The sequence below is a fragment of the Phyllobates terribilis genome, unplaced genomic scaffold (genome assembly GCF_046119375.1).
Source record: "Phyllobates terribilis strain yellow unplaced genomic scaffold, ASM4611937v1 Scaffold_260__1_contigs__length_2691941, whole genome shotgun sequence".
Classification (NCBI taxonomy): domain Eukaryota; kingdom Metazoa; phylum Chordata; class Amphibia; order Anura; family Dendrobatidae; genus Phyllobates; species Phyllobates terribilis.
Genome location: NW_027363020.1, coordinates 1,417,355 through 1,443,471, shown reverse-complemented (window position 1 = coordinate 1,443,471; position 26,117 = coordinate 1,417,355). Strand labels below are relative to the sequence as shown.

The following is a 26,117-nucleotide window of genomic DNA, read 5'->3' as shown; positions in this document are numbered from 1 at the left end:
GTTCTCCAGAGCTGACCACAACTCCTCAGCTGTGTGACTCACATTTCCCAGACATTTCAAAGTAAAAACCGCCTGATGACATTGAGCCCTGCTGCCAGCATAGTAAGGAGGTGTGCAGGATCCCTTCTGCGCAGTTAGAAAGCGGGTGGCATGACCATACAGGCTTTGCATGCAGGTGGAGGACCGAGAGGAGGTTGAGGAGGCAGAAGCAGTGGAGGAACTTCGAGATAAAGATGATTGACACACAACTCGTGGGGATGGCAAGACTTGGACAGCAGCCCCTTGTCCTGCTGTCACCATAGTTACCCAGTGCCCAGTCAGCGACATGTAACTGTTATGTTCTGCTACCAGAGCTAAGGAAAGAGAGGAGATCTGTCCCTGCGATAGAACTCAGCTTAATCCCTACGATGTAACAGGGGACCTGATCCTGCGATCAGACCTGCTAAAGTCCTAAGCTAGTCTGTACGGAGACCTATAGATGTGGGGAAGGAATCCCTACAAGTACTAAGGACTGGGAGGAAAATGGGACACCTCCTAACAGAAATAGTAGTAGACAGACGAACAAACAAAATATATAGAACATAGAGGTCCGTAGACCAAGCAAACTAACAGAGTTAGATACTGAGCACAGGCTAGCTACAAAGTAGTTATACAATGAAGTCCAGCAAAGCCAGAAGGGCGGAGCAGGATTAAATAGGCCAACAAGGTCATGTGACCAGCAAAGGAAAAAAACTAAGAACAAGGTTCTAACAGTACCCCCCCTTCTAAGAGGATCCTCCGGATCCCCTAGGACCAGGCTTATCAGGAAATCTCCTGTGAAATGCTCTGATAAGTCTGGACGCGGAAACATCATCCGACCTCACCCAAGAGTTATCCTCGGGTCCGAAACCTTTCCAGGCCACAAGATACTGCAAACTACCTCTATACTGTCTAGAGTTAAGGATGCGAGAAATTTCATATTCCCCGTCCTCCACCACCGGAGGAACAGAGGCAGAGGCGTCATAATCCGATACAACAGCTTTTTTCAACAGAGAGACATGAAATACCGGATTAATTCTCCAGGAGGTAGGAACCTCCAACCTAACAGCAGATTGGTTGACAACCTGAAGCACCTTAAAGGGCCCTACAAACTTGGGACCCAATTTCTTAGAAGGAATCCTCAACCGCAGATTCCTAGAGGACAACCAAACCATGTCACCAACAGCGAACAAAACCTCCTGTCGTTTCCTATCAAAGTAGTCTTTAGATTTTCTGTTGGCCTCCTGAAGATTACCACGCACATCCGTCCAAACTCTCTCCAAATCACCGGAAAAATTCTCCTCCTCAGGCACGGCAGATCCCAACTTGGAGAACGACCCAAACGACGGATGTCTCCCAGAACAACAAAAAAAAGGCGAACAACCAGCAGAAGAAGATGTATGATTGTTCAGAGCAAATTCAGCAAGTGGCAGAAACTCAGACCACCCCTCTTGATTGTCTGCCACAAAACAACGCAAGAACTGCTCAAAATCCTGGTTTTTCCTTTCTGTCTGGCCATTAGATTCAGGATGATATCCGGACGAGAACGACAAATGAACTCCCAACCTGTCACAAAAGGCACGCCAAAAACGAGCCACGAACTGAGGACCTCTATCAGAAACAATGTCAGTAGGAACGCCATGAAGTCTGACAATTTCCTTGACAAAGGCCTTAGCGAGAGTTTTAGCGCAGGGCAGTTTGACGAAGGGAACCAAGTGACACATCTTGCTAAAACGGTCCACGACCACCCAGATGACAGTAAAACCCTCAGAGGGGGGAAGGTCAGTTATAAAGTCCATAGCCAAATGTGTCCAAGTAGCACTGGGAACCTCCAAAGGACAAAGCAACCCCGCAGCAGGAGTATGTGAGGACTTAGATCTAGCACAAATAGTACATTGGCGCACCCACTTAATGACTTCCTTCTGCCATCCAGGCCACCAAAAACTGCGACCCACCAGTCTCTTGGTCTCAGAGATTCCGGGATGACCTGCCAACCGAGATTCGTGACACTCAACAAACAAATCTCTCCTAAAGGTCCCAGGCACAAACAACCTCCCATGAGGAGTGTTAGATGGGGCATTCTCCTGTGCTTTAAGAATCTCATCTTCCAAAACGGAGTCCAAAGCAGCTATCACAACACCTTCTTGTAAAATGTTCTCCTCTTTCTCAGCACCGACTATGGGAGAAAAACTGCGAGACAAGGCATCCGCCTTAACATTCTTAGTACCAGGGATGTAAGTAACGGAGAAATTAAACCGCGAGAAAAACAGTGCCCACCTAGCCTGACGGGCATTCAGGCGCTTGGCAGCATCAAGATATATCAGATTTTTATGATCCGTAAGAACCTGAACGGGAAATTCCGCACCTTCCAAGAAGTGGCGCCAGTGTTCAAATGCGAGTTTAATAGCCAATAATTCCCGATTACCAATATCGTAATTCAGTTCAGTCTCCGAAAATTTTTTTGAAAAAAAGGCACAGGGATGTAATCCATCCCCGTTATCCTGAGACAATACTGCGCCAACCCCCACAGAGGAAGCATCAACCTCAACCAAAAACGGCTTAGTCACATCAGGCTGCATAAGGATGGGAGCAGAGGTGAACCTCTCCTTGAGATACACAAAAGCTTCAATGGCCTCAGAAGACCACTGAACCGCATCAGCACCTTTCCTGGTGAGATCGGTCAGAGGTTTGACAATACTAGAAAAATTTTTTATGAATTTTCTGTAATAATTGGCGAAACCCAAAAACCTCTGTATCGATTTCAAACCAATAGGCCTAGGCCATTCCTGTACAGCTTGAACTTTAACCGGGTCCATCTCAAAACCTTCGCTGGAGATAATGTAGCCCAAAAAACTAATTCTCTGTACAGCGAACTCACATTTCTCCAGCTTAGCAAAAAGCGAATTGTCCATTAACAACTGTAATACCTCACGTACGCTCCGCCAATGAGACTCCAGATCCGGCGAATAAATCAAAATGTCATCCAAATACACAACCACATTTTTGCCGATCAAAGGTCTAAGGATGTCATTAATAAGATTCTGAAAAAATGCAGGAGCATTAGTAAGACCAAAAGGCATAACCACATTCTCAAAATGACCCACAGGAGTGTTAAAAGCAGTCTTCCATTCGTCACCCTCCTTCATGCGCAACAGATTGTATGCCCCCTTAAGGTCAATTTTAGAGAACCACTTGGCCCCCATTAACTGGTTAAACAGATCAGGAATCAATGGCAGTGGGTAAGGATTGCGTACAGTAATTTTGTTAATCTCACGAAAATCCAGACAAGGACGTAAACCGCCGTCCTTTTTTTTTACAAAAAAAAATCCAACCGCCACAGGAGACTTAGAGGGCCTAATGTGACCGGCGGCCAAACTTGTCTGTATGTATTCCTCCAAAGCCTTTCTCTCAGGAATAGTAAGGTTAAATAAACGACTTTTAGGAAGAGTCGCTCCAGGGACAAATTCAATAGAACAATCATAGTCTCTATGGGGAGGCAAAACCTGCAATTCCTTCTCAGAAAAAACTCTCCAAAAATCCTGAATAGGAACAGGCAATTCTCCCCTATCCAAAGCTGCAATACGCCCGTTACAACACTTGTCATAACATTTATGGCTCCAGGATTTAATTTCACTGGTAGACCAATCCAGTACAGGATTGTGAAATTTTAACCAGGGCAATCCCAATATTACTGGAGAAGGCAAGTTATTCAACACTACCAAATCCAATTTCTCATGGTGAACACCATTAATAGTGAGAGGAAATTCACAGACCTTGAGAGTAATATTCTTCAAAGGGGAACCATCCACAGAGACCACAGCAATGGGGGATGACAAAGGTTCGGGTTTTAAATTGAGTCTTTCCAAGAATCCCCCATCAATTACATTCAGAGTAGACCCACAATCAACAAACACCCGAAATTCCATTAATTTTTCCTGAGCAATCGTGGAAGCAGCTAAAAATACACCCTTGGAATTTAAACAGGCAATACGGGCATGACTGACCATTTTTTTTTCTTTCTTGATACGAAGCTCACAGTCTTTAATCAAATGACCAGATTTTCCGCAATAGAAACACAAGCCTTCAGAAAATCTGCGATCTTTTTCTTGAGAGCGAGGTGCCATCGCTCCAATCTCCATCGATTCACCACTGTTAGTACACACATTCTCATAACCAGAAACTGACATAGCAGAGGATTTGCTCTCATTAACCCTTGCACGCAGTCTCCTATCCACCCGTATAGCTAATTGCATAGCCTGTTGCAAATCTTCAGGTGTAGGATAAGCAATTAGCAGGTCTTTAACCCTTTCACTGAGCCCAGCAAGAAATAGACTTTTTAGAGCAGAATCGTTCCACCCTGTTTGAGTAGACCATCGACGGAAATGAGTACAATATTTTTCCACATTACCTGATCCCTGTCTCAAACGTCTTAACTCAGTCTCAGCTGATGCGACAGGGTCAGGATCATCATATAATAGTCCCAAAGCAGAAAAAAAACTATCCACTGATCTGAAGCATGTATCACTAGGTTGCAAAGAAAAGGCCCACTCCTGAGGCTCTTTGCGCAAAAGTAACATTATAAACCCTATGCGCTGGGAATCATCCCCAGAGGACTTGGGTCTCAAACGAAAATACAATAAGCAAGCATTTTTAAATGAAAAAAATTCTCGGTGTTCACCAAAAAATAAATCCGGCAAACGTACCTTAGGCTCCAAGAAATGTGCTCCAGGACAGTTACTCACGTGCTGACGGAGCTCAGTCACCTCCAAAGAGAGTCCCTGCAGGTGTTTAGCCAAATCCAGAACCGACACCATGATGGAACAGAAAAAAAAATCTTTCCTTAGAGCATTTGCTGGGCTGGACTTACTGTTATGTTCTGCTACCAGAGCTAAGGAAAGAGAGGAGATCTGTCCCTACGATAGAACTCAGCTTAATCCCTACGATGTAACAGGGGACCTGATCCTGCGATCAGACCTGCTAAAGTCCTAAGCTAGTCTGTACGGAGACCTATAGATGTGGGGAAGGAATCCCTACAAGTACTAAGGACTGGGAGGAAAATGGGACACCTCCTAACAGAAATAGTAGCAGACAGACGAACAAACAAAATATATAGAACATAGAGGTCCGTAGACCAAGCAAACTAACAGAGTTAGATACTGAGCACAGGCTAGCTAGAAAGTAGTTATACAATGAAGTCCAGCAAAGCCAGAAGGGCGGAGCAGGATTAAATAGGCCAACAAGGTCATGTGACCAGCAAAGGAAAAAAACTAAGAACAAGGTTCTAACAGTAACGCCCCTGTCCATGCCTACTCGTCCAAGTGTCTGTGGTGAAATGCACCCTGCCACACACAGAGTTTCTCAAAGAAGCGATGATGTTGTGTGCGACATGCTGGTGGAGCGTAGGCACACCTTTCTTTGAGAAGTAGTGCCGACTGGGCATCTGGTACTGGGGCACTGCGACAGACATAAGGTCTCAAAAATCCTCTGTGTCCACCAGGCAGAAAGGCAGCATTTCTGTAACCAAGAGCTTGCAGATGGTGAAATTCAACCTCTTAGCTTTCTCATGGCTAGAAGGAAATGGTCTTTTACTTGTCCACATCTGAGGGACCGAGGGCTGGCTGTTGTGCTTAGACGGGGTTGATAAGGGTGTCCCCGGCAAACTGCCGGTCTGTGAGGAAGATGCAGGCGGACATGTTAGGTTGCCTTGATCCAAAGGTGGTGCTATCGATGTCGGAGAGCGCTCAACACCAGCTGGTGTTTCCACTTCCAAATTAAATGATGACCTGCCAATCACGTTGGCTGTTGCGGGTAAAGAGGTGGCAGGTCTGCGTCCCAAAACAGGTGTGACTGCTGTCCCCCCAGTCACAGAGGATGAAGAGGCCGCGGATGAACAAGATGGGGCAGACGGTGGTTGGCCCGGCCCGCTAGGCCGCATTGTAGCACAGTGAGCTTCCCGCTGCAACTTATGCTTCATATCCATGTGACGGTTCATGCATGAAGTACTCAAACTATGGATTTTTTGGCCTCTACTTAGCTTTTGGTGACAAATGTTACAGATAACACGAGTTGGGTCATCCTTATCGATCTGAAAAAATGCCCAGGCTATGCAAGGCTTAGAACCCATGCGACCTGAAGAGCCACCACGACTTGTGGTCAGAGGCATAGTTGTGTTTGAGGATGCAGTTGTTGACGTGCTTCCAGTATTACGTCTCTGTCCAGGAAGGCGCAACCTGACCTCGTCGTCACTAGCATCCTCCTCCACCTTCTCTGCTGACCTCATCGACTGGCTGCCTGTGGGTTGACAGTAAGTGGGATCTGCAACCTCGTCATCATCACCCTGTGTGTTCTCACACCCGTCGTCCTCAGAGCCAACCTCTTCCTGCCCTGACAAAAAACTCAAGTTGTCGCTCCAATCAGGTATTTGAGTCTCATCATCGTCTTCCTCATTGTCTCCACCAACAGGAGTTACAGTTTGGGAACGAGGGTCTACATTATGCTCAGAACCTTCTTCATCTGGTCCTGGATCCGACTCATAAAGATTCTGGGCATCAGTGCAGATTATTTCCTCGTCTGGATTCACAGAAGCTCTGGAGCCGACCTCTGATTCCCAGGCTATTGTATGAGTAAACAGCTCTGCAGACTCAACCATCTGTTCTACCCCATACTCAGATGGGCAGCTGGAGACTTGGGAGCTGTGAGGAAGCAAGTGCGATTGGGGTGACACCTCTGAGGACTGGAGTATTTGTGATGTTGAGGATGAGGTGGAGGAGAGCCCACTTAAAGAAGCACTTGATATCCGTTTAAGCACCTGCTGTTTTTGTGCCTCATCTGGAATTTGTAGCGATGGGCGTGGCCGTAAGAAAGGGATCGTATCACATTGTACACTAAAAGAAGTAGACATCTTAGTTTGGCTGGAAGATGGTCTTTCTTCTGCAGATGTTACTGTTGCTTTAACACGTACCCCACGGACATAAACCTTTTTTTCCCTTCCCAACACTCCTTTTCCCCTTTCCACCAGCAGCAGGCCTTTTGCCACGCATTTTGGTGGTTAATTAATTGACAACTCTGGAGTTGTTTACACAAAAAACGATGGATGGAAACCGAGCAGAGCTGAGTGGCCAAATTGTGGTACTAGCCCAAAAGGATTGGCTGGGTTAGAAGCAGTAAAACTATTTTATTAGATACACAGGTGGTGGAGCTTGGTATAGATGGCCTAATAGAATGAGTACCACACACTGCTACAGGCCCAAAATTATTTTCCAGGCAAGATGCAGCTAAAAATTATTAGTAATTTGAAAGCTGGTGGAGTTTTGTATAGATGGCCTAATAGAATGAGTACCACACACTGCTACTATGCCCAAAATTATTTTCCAGGCAAGATGCAGCTAAAAATTATTAGTAATTTGAAAGCTGGTGGAGCTTAGTATAGATGGCCTAATAGAATGAGTACCACACACTGCTACAGGCCCAAAATTATTTTCCAGGCAAGATGCAGCTAAAAATTATTAGTAATTTGAAAGCTGGTGGAGCTTAGTATAGATGGCCTAATAGAATGAGTACCACACACTGCTACAGGCCCAAAATTATTTTCCAGGGAAGATGCATCTAAAAATTATTATTAATTTGAAAGCTGGTGGAGCTTAGTATAGATGGCTTAATAGAATGAGTACCACACACTGCTACTATGCCCAAAATTATTTTCCAATCAAGATGCAGCTAAAAATTATTATTAATTTGAAATCTGGTGGAGCTTAGTATAGATGGCCTAATAGAATGAGTACCACACACTGCTACAGGCCCAAAATTATTTTCCAGGCAAGATGCAGCTAAAAATTATTAGTAATTTGAAAGCTGGTGGAACTTAGTATAGATGGCCTAATAGAATGAGTACCACACACTGCTACAGGCCCAAAATTATTTTCCAGGGAAGATGCATCTAAAAATTATTATTAATTTGAAAGCTGGTGGAGCTTAGTATAGATGGCTTAATAGAATGAGTACCACACACTGCTACTATGCCCAAAATTATTTTCCAATCAAGATGCAGCTAAAAATTATTATTAATTTGAAATCTGGTGGAGCTTAGTATAGATGGCCTAATAGAATGAGTACCACACACTGCTACAGGCCCAAAATTAATTTCCAGGGAAGATGCATCTAAAAATTATTATTAATTTGAAAGCTGGTGGAGCTTAGTATAGATGGCTTAATAGAATGAGTACCACACACTGCTACTATGCCCAAAATTATTTTCCAATCAAGATGCAGCTAAAAATTATTATTAATTTGAAATCTGGTGGAGCTTAGTATAGATGGCCTAATAGAATGAGTACCACACACTGCTACAGGCCCAAAATTATTTTCCAGGCAAGATGCAGCTATAAATTATTATTAATTTGAAATCTGGTGGAGCTTAGTATAGATGGCCTAATATAATGAGTACCACACACTGCTACTATGTCCAAAATTATTTTCCAGGCAAGATTCAGCTAAAAATTATTAGTAATTTGAAAGCTGGTGGAGCTTAGTATAGATGGCCTAATAGAATGAGTACCACACACTGCTACAGGCCCAAAATTATTTTCCAGGCAAGATGAAGCTAAAAATTATTATTAATTTGAAAGCTGGTGGAGCTTAGTATAGATGGCCAGTAGAATGAGTACCACACTCTGCTACTATGCCCAAAATTATTTTCCAGGCAAGATGCAGCTAAAATTATTAGTAATTTGAAAGCTGGTGGAGCTTAGTATAGATGGCCTAATAGAATGAGTACCACACACTGCTAATATGCCCAAAAGGTTTTACTTGGCTAGGTGCAGTAAAAAATTTGTATTGCATACAGAGGTGGTGTAGCTTGCAACACAGATAGGCTACTCCACTGACTAATACACACTGCTAATATGCCCAAAAGGTTTTACTTGGCTAGGTGCAGTAAAAAATTTGTATTACATACATAGGTGGTGTAGCTTGCAACACAGATAGGCTACTCCACTGACTAACACACACTGCAAATGGCCCAAAAGGATTTGCTTAGCTAGATTTTGCCAAATGCTTTGAAAAACACTTGCACAGCACTAAAACAGACCTGCCTGGCAAAAAGTGATAGGAACTGATGTAACCTAGCCCTCAAAAGGGCTGCAATTACAACTAGTCCCTACTCCCAAGCTATCTGTCTATTTCAGATAAAATTTGCTGGCAATTCACACAGTTATACTGTATAGCGCGCACACAGCAGCAGCTGTGCCGTCTAACACTCAGCTGCAGCAGTGAGAAAATGTTGGCGACGGGGAATATGGCTGGGTCTTATAGGGCAAGGTCATGTGACATACACTGCCAATGACACATGCCCTTGCTTGTGTGAAAAAAAGCACTTCGCTCCGTGTGTGCGCTGCTGATACGCTGACAGACTGCACCTCCCCACTGTAAATGCGGGAAAGAGAAAAAAAAATGGAGATCTTCATTATTTCTGCAGAGATCCATCCCATGCCCCTCCCCCCGCCCCGCTGTACACTCAAACTGTGTATTAACATTGATTATCAGCATTACTGTGAAAAAATCCAGTTACGATTTTGGTGCATGAACAGTTATCGAACATAATCTCGAACTGCCGGATTTTCTTCAAATTGTTCGGGTTCGTCGAATGGCTCGAACACCGCCCAAAACAGCTCGAATTTGAGATTGGCGAACAGTTCGAGTCGAACACCGCTCATGTCTAGTGGAGACAAATGAAGTGAGTGTCTTGCATGGCCCTTGCCAGATGAGAAAAATATCGTCTATATAGTGATGGTAGCTGGTACAGTGATTGATGAAGAGCTCATTAGAGTAGACATAATCCTCTTCAAATTTGTGCATGTAGGCGTTAGCATAAGCTGGCTCTACATTAGAACGGTCCCCTGTTGTTGCACAAAAAAATTCGTCCCTGAACATGAAGAAGTTTTCGTGGAGGACTAGGGATAGTAGTTCGAGACAGAATTGTACTGAATTAGGAGGTAAATTGGATTGTGTGAGAAGGTGAGATGAAGCTTCTAGGCCCTTACTGTGAGTGATAGAGGTATAGAGACTATAGACATCCATTGTGGCCAACAGACTATCTTGTGGGATAGCTGGCAAATTTTTGATAGTATTCAGGAACTCACTAGTGTCCAATATAAAGGCTTGTGTCTTTTTAACCAGCGGGGTCATGATTTTTTCGAGATAAATGGCCAGAGGGGAGAGGATGGAGTCGGTAGAGGCCACAATAGGTCGGCCTGGTGGGTTGTTCAATGATTTACGAATCTTTGGTAAGATGTAAAAAACTAGTGTGATGGGGTGTTGATTGGTCAGGAATGATACAGTCTTGGGATCTATGGTGCAGAGATTTAGGTGTCTAGTCAGTACCTCTTTGATCTTAGCCTGGATAGTAAAAGTGGGGTCATTATTGTTCTGTTGATATGTGGTGGTGTCTGATAGTTGCTGGTCGATTTCACTAATATAGGGGGATTTGTCCATAATTACTGTGGCGCCCCCCTTGTCGGCAGGCTTGTTGACTATGTCTCTATTGTTTTGCAGTGATGTGAGGGCTTGTTTCTCTTCGGTAGAGAGATTTTGGTGGGTCGGGAAGAAACCAAGGCATTGTTGATGTAGTAGGTTCTTAATGTCCCTCTGTTTGAGTGCTATGGTGGTTTCGTCTGCGTGGTTAGTATGTGGTGGAGTGAAGGAGCTAATGTTGCGCAAACCTAGGTTAGTAATGGAGAGCTCCGGGACGTTGCTCCAGTCAGTGGAGGATAAATTGGCGGTATGTTGTGACTCGATTGCGGAAATTTTTTTCACTGTCCTTGATTGCCCTCTGCAAGAAATCAATCGTTAGTACAATAATGTCAAGGGAGCATTTATTAAGAATCTTTTTAAATTTATCGCAGTAGTCCTGGTTATCTGCAAAAAGGATTGGGTGGAGATGACTCCTCAACCCCCTCGGGATTCTTCCTTGTTTATGGTATTCGGCTAGAGTTATTGAATGCAAGTCATAAGAGACGAGTCTTCGTCTATACCTCGGCATCAGGGTTGGCCTGTCCTGGCGGGATACCTGTGAAATATCCGGTGGGTCCCAGGGAAAGAAGAAAATAAGGTTCAGTGAACACATGCGGATTTAACTGCGTGATGACAACACAGCACTTTGGACGTAACGAATATATGCTGCGTCCAAAGCGCAGCTACTTCCTGATCATGGGAATGTAGCCTTAAAGTGGCCCACTGAGACTCTTTTTCCGGTGCCCACAAAAACCTGGAAAAGGCTCTGGTGACAACGCACATCAAGATGAACACAGTCTGCAGCTGTGACAGGGCGATCTGCTCTGTGACAGGCCGCGCGCTGATGTCACATAGCAGGTGCTCCAAAAATTAAGGGATAACAAACTCTATGCCAAACTGATAAAAATGTGTTTTCGCTGTTCACGAGGTGCAGTTTTTGGGGTACTTGTCATCTTCGGGTTTTCGAATTGATCCAGAGAAGATCCGTGCAGTCCTTAATTGGGACCGTCCCGAGAACCTGAAGACTCTACAACGTTTTCAGGGCTTTACTAATTTTTACTGGAAATTCATCCAAAATTACTCTGTAATTATGAAACTCAGTACTGACATGACTAAGAGGGGGTCTGATTTTTCCAAATGGTTGGATGCTTCCCTCCAGGCTTTTTCTTCCTTAAAGAATCATTTTGCCACTGCACCTATGCTCAGTCAACCCGATGTTTCCCAACCCTTTATTGTGGAGGTTGATGCATCGGATGTCGGGGTTGGGGCTGTGCTGCCTCAGGGTCCATCCCCTGGTAAATGGCGTCCATGCGCCTTCTTTTCTAAAAAATTGTCTTCGGCTGAGAGAAATTATGACGTGGGTAATAAGGAACTTTTGTTGATCAAATTGCGTTCGAAGAATGGCTACATTGGTTGGAGGGAGTTTTCCATCCTATTACTGTTATTACTGACTATAAGAATCTGTCATATCTCCAGTCAGCTAAACGTCTCAACCCTAGGCAAGCCAGATGGTCCCTGTTTTTTACTAGGTTCAATTTTGTTGTCACTGTTCATCCAGGGGTCAAAAATGTCAATTCTGATGCTTTGTCCCGGAGCTTCCCTGGTGCTCCAAGAACCATGAGAACCCTGCCCCAATATTACAGAAAGGGGTAGTCATTTCGGCACTGTATCCTGAACTGAAGGGTGAGGTGTTGGAGGCTCAGGGGGACGCCCCTGCCTCCTGCCCTTCAGGAAGGTTATTTGTACCATCTAATCTGCGCTGCAAAGTTATTAAGGAACATCATAACTCTGTGCTTGCTGGGCATCCAGGTGGTAAGACAACCGCGGACCTTCTCTCTCATCATTTTTGGTGGCTGAGGTTGCATCGGGATATGATTGAACACGTATCTGCTTGTAGTTTTTGTGCACATTCTAAAGTTTTGCATACCCGTCCGTCTGGTACTCTTCTTTCGCTACCTATCCCTAGTAGGCCATGGACACACTTGTCCATGGCGTTTATTACTGACCTACCAGTTTCTTCAGGCAAAGCGGTGGTTTTGGTGGTTGTAGATAGGTTCAGTAAAATGGTTCACTTTGTCGCATTACTGGCACTTCCAAATGTCAAGACGCTTGCTCAGGTGTTCATAAATGAGATCATGAAGCTTCATGGGGTTTCCTCCGATGTGGTGTCAGATCGGGGGACCCAGATTGTTTCCAAGTTCTGGAAGGCATTCTGTCCTCGACTGGGGGTGCAGCTGTCCTTTTCCTCTGCCTTCCACCCTCAGTTAAATGGACAGACCGAGCATGTCAATCAAAATTTGGAGACCTACCTCAGGTGTTTCATCTCCGAAAATCAGGAGGATTGGGCATCCTACTTACTGCTGGCAGAATTTGCCATTAATAATCATCATCAAGAATCCACTGACAGGTCACCGTTTTTCGGTGCATACGGTTATCACCCACCGTTTGGTACCTTTAGTGGGGGAGGAGTTCCTGAGGAGGAACAGTTTGCTTCATCGCTCTCCTCGGTATAACAGGGTTTTCTGAGTAATTTAAAGATCATAGCAGACAGGTAAAAACGTATGGCTGACAGAAAACACTTGCCAGATCCGGACTTGAATGTGAATGACTTTGTGTGGTTGTCTACCAGGAATATAAGATTGAAAGTTCCTTCTTGGAACCTGGGACCTAGGTTTATTGGTCCCTATAAAATAACCGCTGTCATTAACCCAACAGCGTTTCGTCTTGAACTTCCTCACGCTTTTAAGGTCCACAATGTGTTCCACAGGTCCTTTCTCAAGAAGTATGTGGGTGGTATGTATGTGGTATGAGCCCTCACCTCTACTACCGCCCCCAGTAATGGTTGATGGTAATCTGGAGTTCCAGATTTCGAGGATTGTAGGTTTTCATTTCCAACGTCGTTCTCTACAATACTTGGTGCACTGGAAGGGTTATGGTCCAGAGGAGAAGATGTGGGTTTCAGCATCAGAGGTGAACGCTCCCAGGTTGGTTCGTTCATTCCATACCTCTTATCTGGAGAAACTCAGTCCTGAGTGTCCGGAGGCCACTCGTAGAAGAGGTGATACTGCCACGGGTGTGTCAGCAGTGACAGACAGTTGTTCTGCAGTTGATTGCAGGAGATCTCTATGTTTGGCATTATAGACACCTTCTTAGAGGCTGTCTCTCTAGGACCCATCGGCTACCTTACTCTGGCTAATTAACACCCTGGCCTGGGTGAATAAATACCTGGGTCTGCTAGAGTGAGGTGCCGGTGATACTCATTACCCTTTGTGATGACTCGGAGCAAGTGCATTACTTCATCCTCTATGGAGCTATGAGGACGGATGTTCATCTCTATGAAGTCGACTAAAAGCTAAGCTATCTTCCCTTGTTTGTTCCCCCTTGTTGTCTTTAGTGGTTAGTGGGGATCGACTAGCACTCATCCCCCTCCCTAGCCAGGGCCAAACACCAGTGAAAGACAGGGCAAGGTTCGTATGCGGCAATTGGTGATATATTCAGCTCTGGCTGGGAATAGCACGCGTGCTGGGTCACGCGTGCAATAGATTTTAAGTGCAATAATTACAAGTGCAGTTAGACATGGCAGTTGGACAGGGCAGGAGACAGGTAAGATGCATAAGATATTCATACAAATATGCTTCTCAGTCACTAATACTGCATTATGCATTAGTCTTATCAATCTGCTTTTTATTTGTTTTCACTTCTGCTTTCTCTCAACCCGCCCGCCCTTTAACACATTCTGTGAACTCACTCTATATCAGCCCCTCCCTTCTCCCCTCTCTCATGTATAACTCTGAGGCTCTACTGACATTCCTCACCCACTGCAAACCATCCTCTACCTCCATACAGCACTCAAAACGTTCATACAAATCATTAGACCACCTGCTCTTTCTCTTTCTCCTTTTACTAGTCGCAGGCGACATCTCCCCCAACCCTGGGCCCCCCGTCCACTAGCATACACCACTCTCCTCCAGCTGCATATAGAAGCCCTGCTAATCTTATTAACGTTCAGTGCATGCCCTCTCCTATCGATTTTCATTGTGCTCTCTGGAACGCACGGTCTATGTGTAACAAACTAACTTACATCCATGATTTTTTCCTCTCTAATTCCCTTAACCTTCTGGCTATCACAAAAACCTGGATTCAGCAGCCAGACACCACCGCTGCTGCTGCTCTCTCGTTTGGTGGGCTGAAATTTTCACATACCGCCAGACCTGGCAACAGACAGGGTGGAGGTGTTGGTCTGCTCCTTTCCTCACAATGTGCTTTCCAGGTGATCCCCCCGTTTCCCTCACTCATGTTTCCTTCCTTTGAAGTCCACACCATCAGACTCTTTAAACCCTTTTCCCTGCGAGTGGCGGCTGTGTATCGCCCTCCAGGTTCCTCCCGCCAGTTCTTGGATCACTTTGCCACCTGGCTTCCTCACTTTCTATCCTGTGACATCCCCACCCTCATCATGGGCGACTTTAACATCCCCATTGATGATCCCCTCTCCCAATCTGCCTCTCATCTACTTTCTCTAACCTCTTCATTCCATCTCTCACAGTTTACTAATTCTCCTACCCATGAAGACAGGAATACTCTGGACCTGTTTTTTTCAAGTCTCTGCTTGCTGGATGACTTTAACAAACTCCCCTCTCCCGCTCTCGAACCACAACCTTCTTTCTTTCTCTGTTAAGAATTGTCTCCTCACCTGGGACACCCCCACTTACCACACTTATAGGAATACACGTACCATTAATACCCAGCAGCTTATGGACAATCTCCACACATCTTTAGGCCCCATCTCCTACTTCTCCTGTCCAGACTTAGCATTGTCACACTACAACAATACACTGAAGAGTGCCCTAGATGAAGCCGCACCTTCTAAACGCAGAAAGACCTGACACAGACAACGGCAGCCCTGGCACACGACGCAAACACGTTTTCTTCAACGTTGCTCAAGGTGTGCTGAGGACTTCATCCACTATAAATTCATGCTCAAAACCTATAACTCTGCCCTTCATCTGGCCAAACAATCCTACTTCACCAACCTCATCACTTCAATGTCCAACAATCCAAAACGACTTTTTGAAACCTTAAACTCCCTTCTGAAACCTAAAGCACAGGCCCCCACCACCAACCTCAGCGGGGAGGATCTGGCCACTTATTTCTTTGAAAAAATCAACCACATCCATCAGGACATCTCAGCCCAATCTCCTCAGTGCCTGGATCCCCTTCCCTGCCGCACTTCAAGCTCACTTGCCATCTTTGAGCCTGTCACAGAAGAAGAAGTTACCCAGCTCCTCGCTTCTTCTCGGCCTACAACCTGCAACAGTGACCCCATTCCTTCACATCTCCTGCAGTCCCTCTCACCGGTGGTCACCACTCACCTGACTAAACTATTTAACCTCTCTCTTTCTTCAGGTATCTTTCCCTCCTCATTTAAACACGCCATCATAACCCCTTTACTTAAAAAGCCATCCCTGGACCAGAACTGCGCTGCTAACTACAGACCTGTCTCTAATCTTTCTTTCATCTCTAAACTCCTGGAACGCTTGGTCCACTCCCGTCTAATCCGCTATCTCACAGATAACTCTCTCCTCGACCCTCTACAATCTGGTTTCCGCTCCTTACACTCCACTGCCCTCACTAAAGTCTCTAATGATCTACTAACAGCCAAATCCAAAGGTCACTGCTCCCTGCTGATTCTCCTGGATCTCTCTGCAGCATTTGAAACTGTGGATCACCAGCTCCTCCTCACTATGCTCCACTCTATAGGCCTCAAGGAAACCGTTCTCTCCTGGTTCTCCTCCTACCTCTCTGACCGCTCCTTCACTGTATCTTTTGCCGGCTCCTCTTCCCCTCCTCATCCCCTTACTATCAGGGTTCCGCAGGGCTCAGTCCTAGGCCCCCCTCCTCTTCTCTCTATACACTGCCCCTATTGGACAAACAATCAGCAGATTTGGGTTCCAGTATCATCTCTATGCTGATGACACCCAATTATACACTTCTTCCCCTGACATCACCCCTACCCTAATACAAAATACCAAGGATTGCTTGTCTGCTGTGTCTAGCATCATGTCCTCCCTCTATCTTAAACTGAATCTCTCCAAAACTGAACTTCTTGTGTTTCCCCCCTCTACTAACCTAACTCTACCTAACATCGAAATTACCTTGGAGGGGTCAACCATAACTCCCAAGCAGCACGCCCGCTGCCTTGGGGTCATATTCGACACTAACCTTTCCTTTACTCCCTATATCCGATCACTCACTCGCTCTTGTCACCTGCATCTTAAAAACATCTCCAGAATCCGATCTTTTCTCACTTTGGAAACTGCTAAAACTCTTACTGTCGCTCTTATTCACTCTCGTCTGGACTACTGCAACTCTCTTCTGATCGGTCTCCCTCTTACCAAAATTTCCCCTCTCCAATCTGTCCTGAATGCAGCAGCCAGGGTCGTATTTCTGTCCAGCCGCTTCACCGATGCCTCCACCTTGTGCCAGTCATTACACTGGTTACCTATTCGCTACAGGGTCCAATATAAACTCATTGCTCTCACCCACAAAGCTCTCCACAGTTCTGCACCACCTTATATCTCATCTCTCATCTCAATCTATCATCCTACACATGCCCTCCGTTCCACAAATGACCTAAGACTAACATCCCCCATAATCCGAACCTCGCACCTCCGTCTCCAAGACTTCTCTCGTGCTGCAGTCAGACATCCCACCTGATGCTCCATTTTAAAATGGGGCTAAAGGTGTCCTGTCAGTGGTAAGAGTCCCCATTCTTCTGATCAGCGTGGTTTCCAATGGTCGGATTCCACATATCAATAAGTTAACACCTACCTAACCTCTGGATCGGTGATAACTTGCTTTCATCAAAGAACTCTTTAATGCATACTACCATAATTGTACATCCCAGTTATAGTGTGCGCACAGTAGATGTTTAGGAGCCGCCTGTGTTTTACAGTCGACGCTCCACTATAACAGGGATAACGACTAACAGGTATTTGCATATAGCTTTAGGGTGGGCCCTTAGGGTCCATTCCCCCTGTGGGCCGCATACACCCCAGTCCGACCCTGCTCGGCATTACCACTCAGCCCAGTAATTGGCTGCAGCAATCATATGAGCTGGTGTAGTTATATTACCGCTACCATCTTTCTTGTTGAATCACAAAACAGGAGGACAAACTACGCAAATTCATTAAATGCTCAAACAATGAGACCTAAGCGCTGCCCTTTCCCCCCAACCTGTGAATGATGACCTTACAAAGATGTAAATATAACCAGGGATGTCTGTAGTCCTGCAAGGAGAATCAAGGAGAATCAGAAAGACTTTACAAGGAGAATGAGAGACATCCTTCAGGACAGTAGATGGATAGCATGGTGGCTCCATTCAAAGAGACACAGATTTGGATTATACATGATTCCTGCCTAAGGGTATGAGGCCCTGACTGGAAAGATATGGATCTGCTCCACTGACCATCAGAGAGCCCATGGATACATTTGGGGAGACCAGGTTCGGACTATGAAGTCACCTGGCCCCATGGATATATTGTTTAGGGTTGCCAGGTGGGACCCTCCGGTTACCAGGAACCCATGGAGATGTGGCACCCCTGAGGGGTCAGTCACCACAGGGGTACTGCACCTCAGCTTGAGGTGTGGTATCTCCTCTTCCAGGTAAGGATGGAGCACTTCTCAGGACCCTACTTCACCATTCAACACTACACCACTCCTGTCCTGAAGGGGGCCTAAATGCACCAGGGCCCGGGATAGAGGAGATGGGGGGGACCAAAGATAGGGGGAACCATGTAGTGGGTGAGGGTGGAGGACACACTTTTAGGGTACACTTACTAATTCATATTTAATCTACGGCCATCTTAGGTTCATGGTCTTTGATTGTGATCTTCATCAGTGATTGTGGTCTCCGTCTCTGATTGTGGTCACCCACCAGAGTTCAGTAATAGGCCTCATCCGATTGAACATACACGATCCTCGTTCTCTGGCCTTGAGGCGAGTAGTGGGTCAGAGTTAACCACTGTCTCTACCCGGTCAAGGTCCCTACCTAAGAAGGCCTGGAGGGGAGCAGAGAAGACAAGCTCCACAGGCAAAAGGATCCCAGGGGGATACGGACGAAGCGGCATACGCCACCTGTACTTCTCACTCTGGCCTAGTCAGAGGGACTCCTGCTGCAAGAGGGGTGACCGACCCCCGATATCTGACTTTGCTACTGCACGTCTCAGTCAGAAAAGCCCGGAGGCTTAGTGGATCCCAGGAGGGATACGGACGGAGCGGCATACACCACCTGTAACTCTCTCTACCTGCGTTTATCCAGTGGGACCCGGCCTTACACCTAGTTCTAACCACACATACAGTCAGGAGAAGACTTAGTGGGAGAACTCACCAAGGAGAGGAACACACACCAGAGGGGTCTCGACAGGTGCTCCTGATCTACCTGGAAAGTGCTGGACCCCCTTCCCGGTGGCCGCAGTACGTCGCGAGGAGCAGAGGGAAGCTTTGCGGCTAAAGTTCATCTGAATGTGAGTAAAAACCCTGGATGACTTCACACCCCGCTTCATCCTGTTATTTCCTGCGCGGCACTGCACCCACTATTCCTCATCACACTGCCCTGAGGCCTGCTCCGCCTGCGGGGAGCAGTCCCATCTAAGCTGCCCCTTAACACCGGCCTCAGTGGACTGAAGCAGCGCTGGTGTCTATCACCGGAAACCGTAGGTAGCGTAGTCGTAAAATACCACTCAACCCTGAAAGCCCATTAAATCTTTTATGTGACCGCGTATGCCGCTCCGTCTGCATCCCCCTTGGGATCCTTTTGCCTGCAGAGCTTGCCTCCTCTGCTCCCCTCCAGGCTTTCTTAGGTAGGGACCTTGACCGGGTAGAGACAGCCGTTAACTCTAACCCGCTCCTCGCCTCAAGGCCAGAGGACGAGGACCGTGAATCCTCAATCAGCGGCAGGTTCACACGGAAAGCCACGTTCAGTGATGAAGATCACAATCAAAGACCATAAGCCCAAGATGGCCGTTTATTAAATATGAAACTTGTGGTGTAACCTCTAAGTGTGTCCTCCACCCTCTCCCACTACATGGTTCCCCCTATCTTTGGTTCCCCCATCTCCTCTTATCCCGGCTGGGGCAGCACCCTGGTGCATATAAGCCCCCCTCAGGTGGGAGAGGTGTAGTGTTGGATGGTGAAGTATGGTCCTGAGAAGTGCTCCATCCTTACCTCAGAGGAGGAGATACCACACCTCGGACTGAGGTGCAGTACCCCTGTTGCGACTGAACCCTCAGGGGCGCCACACATGTACATTTTGGCAAACTGCAGTCTAGCTTTTTTATGTCACTGTGTCAGCAGTGGGGTCCTCCTGGGTCTCCTGCCATAGTGTTTCATTTCATTTAAATGTCCACGGATAGTTTGTGCTGACACTGATTCACCCTGAGTCTGCAGAACAGCTTGAATTTCTTTGAAACTTGATTGGGACTGCCCTTTCACCATCTGGACTATCCTGCATTGCAACCTTTCATCAATTTTTCTCTGCCGTCCACATCCACGGAGATTAGCTATAGTGCCATGAGTTGTAAACTTCTTGATTATGTTGCGCACTGTGGACAAAGGAACATCAAGATCTCTGGAGATGGACGTGTAACCTTGACATTGTTAATATTGTTCAACAATTTTGGTTCTCAAGTCCTCAGACAGTTCTCTTCTCCTCTTTCTGTTCTCCATGCTTAGTGTGGCACACACAAACACATAATGCAAAGATTTAGTCAACGTCTCCCCTTATTATCTGGTTTCATTTTCTGGAATAATTTCAAGGGTGCCAACACTTTCAGCCAGGACGGTACATTTATGTAACGCTGGGGTCCTAGTTTAAAATCCCAAGTACATCATCTGCAAAAAGTATGTGTGTTCTCTCTGTGTTTGCATGGGTTTCCTTCGGGTACTCCGGTTTCTTCCTACACTCTAGAGGCATAATGATAGGGAATTTAGATTGTGAGCTCCAGTGAGGGCAGTGATGATGATGTCTGTAAAGTGCTGTGGAAATAATGGTGCTGTATAGGTGAGTAAAATAAATAAATAAACCTACAACTCCCAGTATATCTTAACTCCCACTATCATCTTACCATTATCAGCCATCATCACACTGTGGACAGGAACCCCAATACTGATGGGACGGTAGTCCATATCACAAACGTTTACATCCAGATATATTATATGTGACCTCTTCTCTGATTTGAGTCATTCTCATCCCTTTTATTTCCATCTGGTCCAGACGCCATGATGATTTTTCACATCTACGGCTCGCCTTTGCATACTTTCATCTAATCCTGCAGCATAACCCAACATTGTGCCCTTAAAATAAGTGACGTTATAATATCCCTGAATAAAAATATCTGCCCTGTGCTGTGCCTCTGAAAAAAATAATTGCCCCACACTGTTCTCCCTGCACAAAATATATACCCCACATTGTCTCTCTTATGACACATGGCCTCCACACTGCCCTCTTTGATAAAATAGTGCCTCCGCACTAATTTCCTTTTGGACTATTACTACCACAAAGTTCTTCTTATGAACTATACAAGATACACTATTCTCCCTTCTGAATTAGAACTTCCACACTGTTTGCCCTTATTAGCTATAACCTTGATACTGTGTCCCCCTTAAGAACTATAACCACCACATTTTCCACCATTATTAGCTATAATCACTAATATGTCCCTAAATTCAGGGTCCCCCCTTATAATCTTCACACTGCATCCTCAAACTGTGTGCCCCCCCCAAAAAAAATGATCCAGTCTGTACTGTGCCCCCTCCTCACACTGCCCCCACTGGATAGTTTCCCATATACTGCCTCCTCTCTATTTTGTGCCTCATACAGCACAGTCTCCATCCTGTACTCTCTCCTCACACTTTTTCCCCCTCTGCATACTGACCCCCCCACACTGTGTCTCCCCACTCTGCCCAGTATATACTGTGTTCCCTTCTAACACTCTCAGTTCCTTCCCTCAATAAAATACCCTTGTTTCTTTGACTCCATTGGATTGGGATCGCTTACCTTCCTGACGTCTTTGCATCCTCTCCTTGACCTCATCACGCTGCTGCACGTTGCCTTGACCCTGGAGTGCCAGAGGTTAGAGCTTCATTTGTATTTGTGTCTGAAACACAAGTACCGATCTCTAAGGTAGAATTAAAGGGGTTGTCCAGGTTTGAGATGAAAATCCTCTTTTGAATACTCACAGCTTGTGCACTACACACTGTCAGGATTGTCCAGTACTTGCATTGAGAATAGGTGTTCACAATACTGCAAGTATGTGATTTGCATATGATGCGCCCCCTGGGGCTGTGGGGTACTCGGTAGCCAGGCCGGTCCTTTTTGGGGTAGTCACGGTGGCAGTGACCCGGTCCATGGCCCAGGGTGGTCGATTATGAAGAGTCAATTGGGGAATAAAGTTTTTGGGGATAAAGTTCGTGACGCCATCCGTGGTATGCAGCTATAGATGGCAGCCGCTGCGGTGCAGATCCACTGGGGCTGATGGTGACGCAGCAGAGATTGTGCAGCTCTCCATGAGCAGAGCTAAGCCCCAGGGCAGTATATAGGACTTGATGAGGTAGATGTTGTTGGCAGGCACAGTGTAGCGCAGGGCCGGTGACGAAGCAATAAATCAAGGACACAGTGGGTTGCAGTCTTCAGGCTTTACTCACAGTTCTTAGGCAGTTCCTGGTTACCGCTGCAGCCGGTTATAACCTTCCACTCGTCCTGTGTTCTCCAAGGAAGGGATCCAGCCAGCTCCCAGGCAGTTCAGGAACACTTAGTCGGGATCCCCTTCTTATGTGCCTCTCTGGCCGTCTCCCTGTCCTTGCTCTCGCCCTCCTGCCCTGTGCCTCACAATCAGTGTCCAAAGCCAGTGGCCTCGGGCCTTGTCGGGTGACTTACTCTCAGTACCCTGGACCCTATGTGGCCACCTTTTCGGCAATGTAATTGTGGTTTTCGGCTGCAACACCTTGAAAATGCAGCGGCCTCCGGTTGGCTAGCTGAGCTTGGTTGTTCTCCACTAGTCTGAGGCCAGTCCCCATTTGCGGCCTGGTCCCTCCACTCGACGGCAGTCGGGTGGATGCAGATCCCACGGAGAGCGTCCGTGCTCCCGTGCCCCTGAGACCCCCTCTGTCTCTTCTTCCTTCTTCTATGCCCCTTACTCTGGGCCCCCCTCCTGTCTGCACCTGTCACAAGCAGGACCTCCCTTCTGGGCTTACAGCCTTAACTCAACCCCTTCTAAAAGGTTCCCCTTCTTCTTATACTCTCCCCTCAGTGCTCCTCTAAACTACTTCCTCCACCCACCTCCTCTACTTAGTTCCATCCTCCTGACAGGGACCAGGCCTGTGCTCTCCCTTAGGAGCTATCTGGACCTTCCCTTATGGAGTGATGTACTGTTGGATGTGAGTGGTTGGGTACCGGGTAGTGTTCCTTCCTTACCTGGGAGTGGGGTACCACACCTCTGGGTGATGTGCAGCACCTCTGTGGCAACTGGACCCGCAGGGGTGCCACACATACTGTACATACAGTCACGTGCTGACTAGATGTGCCGGCCTTTCTCAATTCACTTTTATTGAGTGAAGCCGCACATGTCTAGTTGGAAGTTGGCCGGAAGTATTCAAGTAGAATACTTGCAGTCACATGACCACCTGCTCTCACCACCGATAAAGGAGAATCTTGACAGTGTGCATTGCGAAAACTGTGAGGATTCAAAAGTCTGCAGTAAAAAGGGCTGCTATTTCTCATTTAACTAATCTGCTTTTGGATGGATGAATAATTGTCGCTACAGGCATGAGTACTAAAAGCATCACTCCTTTTGTGGAGGCAATCATCCCTTATTCAAATGCTTCAAAAATACCAGTCTATCTGGTCAACAGCAGCTCAGTCTGAGGGATTACTGTTACAAGAGCACTAAAGCTAATAAAAATGCTCCCCTGGCTTGCAGTGTTCTCAGGGAGAAAGTTAATTTTCTTATAGATGGATTCAGTGATGTTTTTATTCCAAAATTAAAAGGTCTGGGCAACAGTTGATTGTATAACTAGATTTCAGTTGATATGTATATAAGTGTAGTCAGAGAAAAAATAATTAAGACATTAAAGCTTTGTAGATATGCAGTTCCTTTCAATATTACTCAATTTTCTAGATTCAGAATTTTGCCTGTGGGTGTCGTGCTGAAAAGGGAGGCTCTAGTTTGTAGATTAATACAGCTTCTTACTTTTCCGGCAGGAGTATCCTTGAACTATGAAATTGATAAATCACTGGGCTTGGTTGAATATGTGTCTTTTCATGAGGCAGTATCAATCTTGAAGCAATTTGGCATGGGAACCTTAAAGGGTTAAGTTAAATCAACTTTTAAGCTCCTAACTGTTAAACCTTATGGTTTTAATTAATTTGGGATTTCAATTTGAAAACAGTTTTTATTTGATAAATGTCTGCCCATTGATTTTCACTGTCCTGTTATTTTGAAGCCCTTTCCATTTTTTTTTGCACTAAGTTCTGCAATATGAGTTGTCAGGTGGTGGTGTTCATTATTTAGACATTTTTTTATTTGTTATGCTGATTCCAAGATGTATACCCAAAAGAAGGGAAGCGATAGAAACCCAAAATAGTAAAATATGACAGTCTTTAGTTGAAAATGTGTTAAAAACAGTAAGAAGGGAGAAAAAAGGCAAGAAAAATCCCCAGCATTCTAGAGCAAGAAAAAATATATGTCATTGCTTAAATTATATTATCCACAACCTCATAATAAATAGAGCAAATAGTGGATGAGAATAAATACATTCTAATAATAAAATGCACAGTTGAAATTCATGAATATGGAGTGGAAAAGAAAACTAATCTTCAGCCACAAAATGTATGAAAATGTAACATGGAACAATATTAATCTCTGGTCGCCAAAGTGTGAAATAACAGTTTGTACTGTAAGATATGAAACAAAATTTAGTACAGCAGTACAAGTATAAGTACATCAAAAACTCCTTGTGGTCATGTAAGTAGTTACAATTCAGTAAGTAGATGAGGTACAAGGACAGCTGGTATAATATATAATGTATGATGTACGTCAAAGATTGGTCACATGAACAAGTATACAGTATCAAAAACATGAGGCAGTAGTGATTCCAACTAGCTCAAAATACGAAATAAATAATTGCTGATGCAAAAAAGACAAGAATGAGAATAATATGCAAAGTGCATGTGAAATTATAAATAAATTAGAGGTCTAAATTAGGAGCACCAGTGACCCCAGTAGAAGAAGCCAATGCGAAACGCGTATCAGGGTTCCTGTCCTCAGCATCCACAGACCCCTAACAGGAATGTATCTTTACCCTCACCTGTGTATCTCTGCCGCGCAATAGCATTACATACTGGGGTCACTGGTGCTCCTAATTTAGGAGCACAAACATAATTTTTTTCGTTAGGAAGTTAGAAGGCTTAAAAGTTGACCAGCAATTTCTAATTTTTCTAATAAAATTTACAAAATCATTTTTTAAGGACCTCATCACATTTAAAGCGACTTTGGGGAACCTATAGAAAAGAAAATACCCACAAGAGACACCATTCTAAAAACTGCACCGCTCAAAGTCCTCAAAACCACATTCAAGAAGCTATTAACCCTCCAGGTGCTTCACAGGAACTAAAGCAATGTGGAAGGAAAAAATTAACATTTTACTTTTTTTCACAAAAATTGAAATTTAGCCCAAAATGTTTTATTTTCACAAGGGTAACAGGGAAAATTGGACATCAAAATTTGTTGTGCAATTTCTCCTGAGCATGCCGATACCTCATATGTGGGGGAAAACTATTTTTTGGGCGCACAGCAGGGCTTTGAAGGGAAGGAGCACAAAAATGGCTGGAATCGGGAGTTAATGCCATATCGCGTTTGGAGAGCCCCTGATGTGCCTAAACAGTGGAAATCCCTCACAAGTGACCCCATTTTGGAAACTAGACCCCTCAAGCCATGTATCTAGATGTGTGGTGAACACCTTGACCCCCCAGGTGCTTCACAGAAGTTTATAAAGTAGAGCAATGAAAATAAGAAAATCACATTTTTCCAACAAAAATGTACTTTTAGCCCAAAATTTTTATTTTCACAAGGGCAGCAGGAGAAAATGCGCCACAAAATTAGTTTTCCAATATCTCCTGAGTACACTGATACCCCATATGTAGTGGAACATAAGGGGTTATCAACAGGGCTCGCAAGGGAATGAGTGACATTTGACGCAAACATGGCTTGAATCGAGAGAGGACGCCATGTTTCGTTTGAAGAGCCATTGATGTTCCTAAACCAAGGATGTCAAACTCAAACACACACAGGGCCAAAATGAACAATTTGGACAAACTCACGGGCCAACCAGTATGCAGTATAATAGGCTCCACAAAGTCCTCCATACAGATTAATGGCCCCACATAGGGGAGGTGGTTCTGGTGTCACGGGCCAAATAAAACCACCCTGCGGGCAAGATTTGACATGTTTGGCCTAAACAGTGGAAACCCCCCACAAGTGACCCCATTTTGATAATTACATCCCTCATGGATTTTATCCAAGGGTATAGTGAGCATTTTG

General features: G+C 45.4%; 1 protein-coding gene across 1 annotated transcript in view; it reads left to right on the top strand.

The window, feature by feature from the left end:
• Window positions 1-26,117, top strand: part of LOC141219304 (uncharacterized) — a 119,696-nt gene that overhangs the window by 24,720 nt on the left and 68,859 nt on the right. The window contains exon 2 of the mRNA XM_073666075.1: window positions 13,292-13,317. Coding sequence (XP_073522176.1) covers window positions 13,292-13,317 — 26 coding nt within the window. The remainder of the gene's footprint in view (window positions 1-13,291; window positions 13,318-26,117) is intronic.